Source organism: Abrus precatorius, unplaced genomic scaffold (genome assembly GCF_003935025.1).
Source record: "Abrus precatorius isolate BTA unplaced genomic scaffold, Abrus_2018 Scaffold7, whole genome shotgun sequence".
NCBI lineage: Eukaryota > Viridiplantae > Streptophyta > Magnoliopsida > Fabales > Fabaceae > Abrus > Abrus precatorius.
Window position 1 is genome coordinate 10618416 of NW_020874417.1, and position 11946 is coordinate 10630361.

General features: G+C 33.0%; 1 protein-coding gene across 1 annotated transcript in view; it reads left to right on the forward strand.

Moving 5' to 3' along the window:
* The window catches only part of LOC113871462 (receptor-like protein 46), a 68549-nt gene extending 57865 nt beyond the window's left edge, over positions 1-10684 (forward strand). Inside the window, 1 exon segment of the mRNA XM_027508557.1 lies at positions 10069-10684. Within this exon segment, the coding sequence (XP_027364358.1) occupies positions 10069-10684 (616 nt within the window).
* Positions 10685-11946: the final 1262 nt, after the last annotated feature.

The window sequence follows — 11946 nt, forward strand, 5'->3', positions numbered from 1 at the left end:
GATGCACCCACGCTTACTGTTGGCGTCACCACCACATTCTCTTCTCCAATGTATTCCTACCGCCCCCATCTTCCACATCCCTAGTGTATCGTTGCACCATTCATAGCTTTCAATATATTCACAACTGCATTTAACATGCCATTCACACACATTTTCAGCCACATTCTCAATTACATCACGACATTCATATTCACACATGGCATATATGCCCACTTTCATTCGTATTACAATAAATATCAATTCCCATCACAACCAAATTGCCACATTACACACATTATGCTCAATATCCATCACAATCAAGTCAATCCCATTAAAACATACATCTTCCTACATTTCAGCTCTAGGAAACTAACTTCACACCCTTTAGTCCATTTAAACTCCTTTCCCTTGCGGGTCAGCTTTGTTAAGGGCAAAGCTATCTTAGAAAATCTTTCAATGAATTTTCTGTAATAGCCCGCTAGTCCTAAAAAACTGCGGATTTCAGTTACATTCTTCGGCCTTGGCCATTCAGCTACCGCTTCCATCTTTGCAAGCTCCACCATGATTCCATCTTTAGACACTACATGCCCCAGAAACTGGATCTGAGACAGGCAGAACTCATACTTGGAGAACTTTGCATACAACTACCTTTCCCTCAAAATATGCAGAACGATCCTTAAGTGTTTGACATGCTCCTCCTGAGTCTTTGAATAAATTAGGATGTCATCAATGAACACTACTACAAACTTATCCAAAAACTCAAGGAAGATCCTGTTCATGTAGCCATGAACACCGCCGGTGTATTGGTCACCCAAACGACATCACCAAATACTCATAGTAACTATACCGCGTCCTAAATATTGTCTTGGGTACATCTTCATCCTTCACTCTGATCTGATAGTACCCCGATCTCAAGCCAATCTTGGAAAACACCGAAGCTCCTCTCAATTGGTCCATCAAGTCATCAATCCTCAAGAATGGATACTTGTTCTTGATTGTCACCTTGTTTAATTGTCTATAATCTACACACATCCTTATGCTTCCATCCTTCTTTTTCATCAAGAGCACTGGCACTCCCCGTAGTGACACACTCGGTCTCACAAACCGCTTCTACAACAAGTCCTCCACTTGTTTCTTAACATCCGCCAACTCCACCGGTGACATCCTATATGGTGCCACATAAATCAAGCTTACTCTCGGAATGAGGTCAATAGCGAATTTTATTTCCCTCTCCAGCGGTAACTTGGAAACATCTTCAGGGAAGACTTTTAAGAAGTCCCTCACCACCGGGATATACTCTGACTCCATCACACTTTCAACCTTCATTGAGAAAATGACCATGAAGGCCTTAACATTCACTATGTTCTCCCACGCACCTTGGCTCAAGAGTCTTGAAATTTTTGACATCGACTTGCCAAAAATCAAAGTCTTCTCTCTGCAGTCCAACAGCACATGGTTGGCAACTAGCCAATCCATTCCTAAGATTACGTCCAATTGAGAAAGAGGCAAACAGATCAAGTCCACCTCAAACCCCTTACCAAGCACCATTATTAAACACCCCAGACACACCCATGACGTTACAACTGGTTTACCCGTAGGGGTAGTCACCACAACATTACATGGCAATTCAGTCACATATAAATTCAGACTCTTCACACAATTCACAGATGGAAAATACTATGTAGCACCCGAATCAAACAAAAAGAAGACTCTACTAGGAATGCTCAGTATCAACCCCGTACTCGTCCTCATGCTCCCTCTTGATTCAGGCCTCTGAGCTATACTTGAACTGCCACTCCTCTTAGCGGCCCAGCATACATTAGCAGTGTGTCCCGACTTGCCACAGTTGTTGCAGTTTATTCGTGGTTGTGGATAGTCTCTCGCTATGTGTGGTCCTCCACACCTAAAGCACTTGATCGGCCCTCTGAAAGAGCTTGATCCTGAGCCATTCTCACTGCTCTTCTCTTAGGATGAACTCCCTCTAGACTGAGAATTACTGGAGCTCGAGTATGGCCCTTTTGAGAATCTAGGGGGTCTTCTCTCATGTCTCACTGGGCCACTCCCTCTAGTGTCCACGGTCTAGCCCCTCGAGTTGGCTTCAAAGATTCTACTCTTACTCACTAGAGTGGGCAAGTCTGTCTGTTGAAACACACTGACTGCCGCTCGGATATCTAGCATCAACCCATGCTCAAACTGAGCACACAAGTCCTCTTCTCCATCTTCGTGCTGATAGTGAGGCCAGTACTTCATCAACTCTTGAAACTTCGCAGCATATTCCCCTACTGTCATGTTTCCTTGCTTCAGTTCAAGGAATTCTCTGACTTTCTGCTTCTTCAGATCACAAGGAAAGTAATTCCCTAAGAAAATTGCCTTGAAAGCTTCCCACTAAATATAGCCACCTTCTTGTAGCTAGGTCTGACTGGAAAACCTCCACTAGTCTTTCGCTTCTCCATACAGCAAGTATGTGACATAGGCAACCTTGTGCTCCTCATAGCACCCCATTGCATTGAAAACCTTCTCTAAATCCGCCAACCACCTCTGACCTCCCTCAGGGTCGAATCCACCCTCAAACTTTGGAGGATCGTGCCTAGTGAAGGCAGACAACCCTCGGTACTTAGCCGGCTCTCCGCCTTAGTTATGCATCAAGGCCTCTAGGATTTGAGTCATGCACTCCATGAGATCATTGGTGCCTCTAACTCCTCTACCTCTACCAGTCATTCTAATCTAAGTTGGCAAGCAATTCAACAAACTACACTGGATTCATTAGACCAATAACAATGTTTATACATCAGGTAATTAAAACATATAAAAACTCAGTTTGGACGCTTCAGCTCGATATCCCAGTCTAGTTTGGATGATTGCTCTGATACCAGAATTGTAACACCTTAAATTTAATTTCAACATAATAAATTTTAAAAAATGGGAATAATAATTTTTTTTAAATATAATTTCCCAACACATAGTTTCATCAAAGTGTTTCAAAATAAGAAGGGTTTACAAATTTATATCAAATAATTATTATAAGACTAATTCAATTACATCATATTTTAAAATAAATCTAAGCCCTGTAGAAGTGTCATCCATCTCTTCACTAAGTCCGGTGCTGATTGTCTTGGTCACCTGAAAAAAAAAATGTAAAAGTGAGTACTCTACATTATCACACACAAGTACAGAGAGTCACCTTCGCATATCATACACAATCATTTCTAAATTCGAGTCATGCATCAATTAACACATTCATTACTTTTCAATATTTTCATATCAATCTACATACAGGTGTGCTCACTGTACCATCAAACAATCCACAACACATACATGTGCTCACTGCACATAGCCACGCTCACTGTGGAATTGTGATCACAGTTTCACACCATGGATGGTCGCTGGTAACCCCTGCCTCACGGATACAACGTGTGCAATCATAAGCCCCTCGGCAAAGGTGTTAGTTTGAGGCCGAGTCAGGAGGAGAGTGTGTGGCCTGTGGTGCACCCACGCTCGCTGTTGGTCACCACCACCCTCTCTTTCCCAAGGTATTCTTACCGCCCCCATCTTTCACACTCCTAGTGTATCGTTGAACCATTTATAGCTTCGAGTATATTCATAATCGCATTTAACATGCCATTCACACACATTTTTAGCCACATTCTCTATTACATCACAACATTTATATTCACACATGGCACATATGCCCACTTTCATTGGTATTATAATAAATATCAATTTCCATCACAACCAAATTGCTACATCACACACATTATGCTCAATATCCATCACAATCAAGTCAATCCCATTAAAACATACATCTTCCTACATTTCAATCATCCACATTACATCACACAGGAAATTAATAGAGTTCAAGCATAAATAAGATAGGATAGAGTCTTCCCTGACCTCAAATCGAAGAACCACAATGCAAGCAACAAAGGAAGCGTCCCCCACACAAACTTTGTCCTAAATACATGGAGAAATTCCATGAGAACTCAAAGTGAACCAAGAAAATAGAGAATGGAGATGAGAGACCGAAACCCTAACCATTAAAACTTACCTCCAAACGCCCTAAACAAGAATCCAACCTTCGATCTAACTTCCAAATAGCCTAGGAGGTAATTTAATCATAAGAATGAGTTTTGAGTTGAGAGAATCGAAAGGGAAATAAAGAGAGAAGAGTGAGAATGACTTTTTCAAGCCCTAGACTCTTCAAATATCCTTTTGGAAACTGCACTCTAATTTCTACAGAATCTCACTACAGTGAGACTCTCTCGCTACAGCAAGATTGCAACCCAAAATGCACCCCTCTCTATTGCCTTCTTGCTACAGCTAGAACGCAACAGTTGCACCCCTTACGCCCAAGACACTCTCGCTACAACGAGAATCCTCTCACTACAGTGAGAGTGTCTCTGTAGTTCACACTTAGCCTATTTTTAGTCCAATTCCAATCATATACAACAATTTCAATTCCACCACAAACCAATACACATGCTCATACTCGCATTCACACATTCATACAAGTCTACGTCATCACATATACATATATTCTCATCACCCTATATATGTATATAATATATATATATATATATATATATCAAACACATGAAAATTCATATAAATATTATATTAATAATTAACAATATTACAAAATTCGGGGTATTACATATAGCACAAATACTTCTAGTACTCGTAACTCTCAAAAACCAAGTATGTACAAGTTAAGGCATTTCAGACTAGGCCATGCAAATTTTAAAATTGTTCATCATTTTTTGAATATGTATAATATTTCTATTCCTAAGAATTCAACTTTTAGTATATATAAGACATGTTATGGAAAATCTCATAATCTACCATTTCCCCTCATCTAATACTACTTATAGTCAACCATTACAGTTAATTTTCTTTGATATTTGGGAACCTTATCCAAACCCCTCCTCCAATAGCAGCCGATATTACATTTATTTCATTGATTTATATTCCAAATATACCTGAATTTATATGATATAGTACAAGTCTCAGACTTTTTCATGCTTTATACATTTTAAGAAAATGGTTAAAAATCAACTAAATTTAAAAATTAAATGCTTACAAACAGATGGTGGTAAAGAATTTACTACATTTTCTAGTTTTCTAAACGATCATGGAATCATTCATGGACTCAGTTGCCCATTTACTCATGAGCAAAATGGGCCTGCTAAGAGGAAACATAGGCATATCACTGAGGTAGGACTTTCAATGCTAGCTAATGCTTCTATACCTCTCAAATTTTAGGGAGAGACTTTTTATTCTGTTGTTCATATCATAAACCAACTGCCTACTCCCACTCTCGATTTTTCGTCGTCAATGAAAACTCTCTTTTTAAAAACACCTGATTATTCAGCTTTTAAACTATTTGGATGTGCTTGCTACCCTAACCTGAGATCTTATAACAAAAATAAACTTCAATTTAGGTCACAGGAATGTGTTTTCCTAGAGTACACATCCACCTATAAGGGATATCTTTATTTATCTAAGTCTGGTAAGGTTTTTACATCATGACATGTTATCTTTGATGAGACTTTTTTTTCGTTCTCTGGTAATCCTACATTTTTTGCAGATGCTACTCATACTGTTGACCTATCCACCCACACACCACTACCATGCATTCCTATCCTACATTCACCACATCCTCTACAGCAATATACTGATGATGTCCCTCCAAATTCTTCATCTCCCAATACTGCTCAACCCCAAACTACATAAACCTTACAACCCCTATACCTAATCCAACAAACACAACCTCTCACCCGATAAGCACTCATCCTATGATAACCAGAGGAGATGCTATTAGGAAGCCCAAAGTCTTAAATGTGAAAGCCTCTTTCACACACACCAACGATGATATCTTCACTGAGACAAAATCTATCAAAACCGCCCTCACAATACCTCATTGGAAACAGGCAATGGATGCTAAAAATTTGTAGCACTTTAAAGAAACAAAAGGTGGAGCTTGACTACCTTACCCCTAGGATCCAACCTTATTGATTGTAAATGAGTCTACTAAGCAGAAAAAACAAATGCTGATGGCAACTTAAATCGATACAAAGAACGACTTGTAGCTAAAGGGTGAAGCCAACAACTATCAGTGTTGTTCTCAGCATAGCTCTCACCAAAAGATGGTGCCTTCGACAAATGGATATTGAAAATGCATTTCTGAATAGGGGGCGTTAAAGGGTGGCTGTTTTATAAAGGTAGAAAAACATATCACATCTGCTCGTCGGAAGATCAATTGAGTTTTAGAATATATGTAAGAAACTATAAAACATATATGAAAAATCATACATTTAATTAAGAAATTATCTAAATATTTAAAAAAGACTTAAAGCATGTTTGATTTAAAAAAAAAAACATTTTTTAGTTTTCAAAAATAAAATGTAGCGATGTTACTTTTATGTGTTATAAATTGTCAAAATTTATGTGTACAAATATTACCTTAAATTTTATACACCATCAATATGTTAAAAAATTAAATCTAACTTCTAAATTTAATTAACTACATAATTATTTTTAGTTAATTAAGTTTTATCATCTAAAATATCTTCTATTTAAATTATTAAGTAATATAAATTATTAAGATTAAATCACATTCATTTCTAATTAATCATATATATATATATATCACTTAGTTAAGTATATTTTCTTTAATTTTTATTATAATAAATAATTAAAAACATACTCTCTCAAATATTACTCTATTATAAAAAATCAGTTATCTACTTATTAATTAATTAAAATAAAAAAAATTATTATTTAATATAGCAATTTGTAACTTTATCTTATAGCATCTCTTTACCTTTATCTGTTTTAAATTGATAAGACTATTATGTATCAATGTTACCTTATATCTCATGCAATATAAGCTTATCTAGTGATATTTTTAATTTTTTAAAAATAAATAATTATCTTTACTAATCAACTTAAATATTAATTCTTTCAGTAAATATTATCAATTTTAAGTTATTTTTTAAATTAAATTTATTTTTCATTTTATTATACAATCTTTTTGCAACATCGATATTAATTTACATTGTCTTCAATTATTCAATAAATATAAAGGATTCATACATAGCTTATGTTGTTTTAATTTATTTTTTTAATATGAATCTTCAAATTTAAGAATAAATTTAAAATTTTCATTTATAAATAAAAATATTTTTGAATTATTCAATTATTTTTAACGATCTGTAATGTAGCTATTTGATCTTCCTTTATCTTTTATATTATTTATTGTAAGATACGTATATAATCACTTTATCTTGTATTCTAAATATTATAATTTTATGAAAATATTTTTAATCTTAAAATAATTTTTTTTTTATCAAACTTAATTTTAATCAACCAACTTCATAATTTTTATGATAGAACCATATAACTTTGAGTCTCATTGCACTTGGAGAAGACCATTAAGAGTAAGAACTGTCAAGTAAAAAAAAAAATTTAAATTATTTTTTTCTTTTCTAATATAACAATTAATATCTCAATCAATAAATTTTCTTCTTTTAAAAATAAAAAATAATCATAATTATTATTTCAGGGTTAAATAAATATTTTTAAAGTTATAATGAATTTGAATAATTAATTTAAGGTAAGCGTAATTCAAACGAATGTTACAGTATTGATACCTTCTGTACTTAAACGACTTCAAAGATCATATTATTTTAAAAAAAAATTAATATTTTTTAAAAATAAACTTTGGCAAAAAATTTCTCTAATTTATAGAAAATATTTTATTTATAAAAGATGTTTTTTTAACAAATTTCGTTGATTACGACAATAAGTCTAGTTTTACTTTTTAAAATTTAAATAATTGTGTGTTTGGATGTAAATCTGTCATATATATTATAGATTTTTTTTTAAATTTATTTTTCTATTTGTATATAAATAAATATTAGTTTTACCTCATAATTTTAATAATAAAAATGTAATTCTCTTAATAAAAATCAACGTGAGACAAATTTGAAACAAGTTGCCCTTTTATCGGGATAAGTTTTACTTTCACACTCATTTATCAAATGAGGCAAAGGTATACCACTTAGGTACCCAATATATTAAAATAAAAAATGTTTAGAATATGGGAATTTTAACATACTTTTATCATCATAAAATACAATAAGATATTTAAGAAATATTGGAATAGCTATTCCCCAAACCATCCTCTGGACTCTGGAGCTCGTCCTTGCCGACACCAATGCTGACAAACTTTGTGGCGAGATGATCAGCCTCTGATAGGGGAACCTTCCTCCCCCACACCAAGACCTATGCCTCCATTGACTACTTTTGTCATTATCAGCTCTGATATCTGCATCGTCACTTCCGGTGCTTGCAAATTACTAAAAATTTTGTATAAAATCTGCTTACTGCATAATTAAATTAATATTTATCTTCTTAATAAAATTGATAGCAAAATACTATACATCATTGATATTTGAAAACCTTCCAATGATGATGTTATTATATTCAATGAAGATGACAATTTTGTTCTACACACCACTGATCAATAGTTTTGAGGAACATAGTAACTCAACTTAGTTGAACTTCTTGCTATGTTTAATGGTTTGAAACTAAATTGGACTTAAATTATAACAATTTAGTCTGTGAGAGTGATTTGAAGAATACACTTCTCTGCATGTCTCTACAAGAAGATGCCGTTATGGTCATAATTGCAATTTCTCTTGTACTTTGTAGTTCAACGTGGCCTTCTTTCTAAAAACATGCTTTCATTTTTCACTCTTTTATTGGGTAGCATATTTTAATTGGACTCAAATAATTGAACATGCAGTTTGTTTGATGATTCCTTCACCGTTCAAGAATAAATGTTGACCCAATTCATCTTATTTATTATTTTTTATTTATAAAATTAGGCATATTATTTAGAATTATGTATGATTAAATTAAATTATTGATATATATACTTTACCAAAAAAATTATTAATATATAAATAGATTAGTTAAATGCCAACTGTAATTGTAAATATTGGTAGCTAAATGAATCCATGTACGGAAGTTGTTTTTCATGATTATAAATATATATCTTGATTTTAAATTAATAATATATGCATTGAATCGCATAACTCTATCACCCTATTAAGTAGAACGGCTAACACGAGATAAGAGTATGCATCTTATGATTTCTAAATTCAAGTTATAAATTTAATTAATTTTGAAATTTCTTTCAGAAAATTTGATCATTTTAAAATTTCAATTAATAATAAAATGAAATCTGGTTCAAATAATATATTTTTGCTTAAATGAAATAAAAATTTATTTTAAAAGTGACAGAAATATTTATTAAAAATATATCAAAAGTCTAAAATTAATAAACAGAAACATTCATATATTTATACAAAAGTCGTAATATCAAAGTAACAATAAGAACTCACTGTGATAATACCGTTCTCAAAGTGTGAAATACATACATATTTTAACTATTCCATGCGAAAAGAAACAGAAGAACATACCTAGATTTAGAAAAGGAATCGAAGAAAATCATATGAAACATAACAATAGAGGTTCCACGTTTTAAGAAAAGGCAAACAAAAATTATTTGGAAAAATTCCTAATTGTTGGAGTTCTACTCATGGATTGAATGAGATAAATTTGTCCTCTAACAAATTATCTGGTGTTATTCCAAGTTCATTGGGCTCTCTTTCCACTTTAGTATGGTTGCATTTGAACAATAACAGTCTTCAAGGGGAGTTTCCATCATTTTTGAGAAATTTTAAACAATTGTTAATTTTAGATCTTGGAGAGAATCAAATGTCAGGCATTATACCCTCTTGGATTGGGGACACCTTTTACTCGATGCAAATTCTTATTCTGAGGCAAAATAAGTTTCATGGAGACATTCCTTCACAAATATGCCAACTTTCTAAACTACAAAAATTGGACCTTTCCAGTAACATGTTGGTGGGATCAATCCCTGATTGCATTGGAAACTTCACGGGAATGATTTTCGGAAATAAATCATCAACTTCCCACTCTTGAAGAGCCAGGGTATCTTGAATGGTATGATGAATAAGCCAGTCAAATTATCAAAGGAAAAGAACGTCGCTATAATAGAATTTTAAAATTTGTTGTAAACATGGACTTGTCTAATAATAGTTTAAGGGGACCTATTCCTGAAGGAATAACTTTTCTTACTGCATTACTAGGTCTAAATTTGTCACACAATACTCTGTTAGGGGAAATTCCTAGAGGGATTGGGAACATGAAGTCATTGGAATCTTTGGATGTCTCTCATGATCAACTTTCAGGCACAATTCCAAAGGAGATGTCTAGCTTGACTTTTTTAAGCCACTTAAACTTGTCCTACAATAACCTTTCAGGACCAATTCCACAAGAAAATCAATTTTCAAGCCTTGATGATCCATATTATACTTATGTTGGCAACCCATTTCTCTGCGGTGACCCATTGCTTAAGTGTACTCCTATAGAAAATGAGATAAATGATGATGAAGATAAAGATGAAGATGGCAAACAAGAAAGGTCAGAGAAAGTATGGTTTTACTTTGTGATACCGCTTGGATTTGCTATTGGGTTTTGGACAATAGTTGGAGTTTTATTGTTGAAGAAGAGTTGGAGGCAAGCTTACTTTGGATACATTGATGAGGCAACTGATTGGATGCATGTGACAATTTCAATTATGTTACCAAAAATGTGTGAAAAACTCTGTTGGTGAATGAGACGTGATTGTCTTTATGCCTATTGTTTGCAAGTTCAATGCCCTTATATACATATTTTAAGTTTTTTTTTTTCTTGCCAATGAGTTACTTAACTTCTAAGTAAAAGCTTGTTATTGAATTTTCACTATTCTAAACCTTTCGTATTCATCAATAGTGAGAGTTCAATTTTACTAAATGAACTTTGAAGGAAGATGCTTGGAGGCATGATGAAATTTAATACTATTAATCAAAATATTGAATCATTATGTTGAGCTACTGTGCATGGAGAAAATTGAAGAAAAAGGGTTTTAATATTTTTGATATAGAGGTTATTTTTTATCTGTAGGGTTGTTATTTACCTCGTTTTGCAATTTTTGTGTGCAAATTATATATCTTTGATTCAAGCAATTTTTAGCATCCTTGAATGAACGTCACAAAGCCATTAAGTACTAACCCTTATACATTATTCTATGATCTGCAAATTCAATATACCCCATCATGACCATCAGCTATACAAATTATCCTCCCTAGGCTCTGGAATCCCAAATTTCATGATAAACCATAAACAACTCAAACTTGAAAATTGACCAAGCTTCCACTTGAACCACCACTAATATAAGCTTATGAGCATGCCTTCAAACTATAAGATGTAACTTGGGTTTTATGTAAATTTTAGAGAAATTTTTGGCGAATATAATAACAATTTTAAGAAACGGAAATGGGTTTACGTAAAAACAACCTGTTCTTTCTTGCCTTGTCAAATACTGTCTTATTCAAAATACTTAATACAAAAAATAAATATTCAATTAAAATTCTTGATAATTATTTATAAGCAACAAAAGTAAATTTAGATGTCAACAAATTTTCCTGACATTGAAAAATTATTGCTCCTTTAACATCTAAAATTATAATTTTTTTTTTTAGCTTTTGACTAATTTTGTCAAACGCATCAACAAAGTACAGTGTTATAAATCTCATTGAATTAAACTAAATAAAAGAAAACATGGAAATGAAAAAAAAAGGATTAAAATAAAAAAATTAATACTTAAATTTCATTTCATGTAAATTTTAGAGAAATTTCTTAATATGAACTTGATGCAATATTAATTTGAGAAACTAAAATGAATTCACAGATCAGCATCCTTTCCTTTTTCACTTTGTCAAACAATGTGTTTATAGAGCCATAATTGTACGATTGTTGTGAATTCGTATAAAATGTTACCAACTTCACAGCGGCCGTCCTATTTTAAGTATTATTAATTATAATTTAAATATTTAA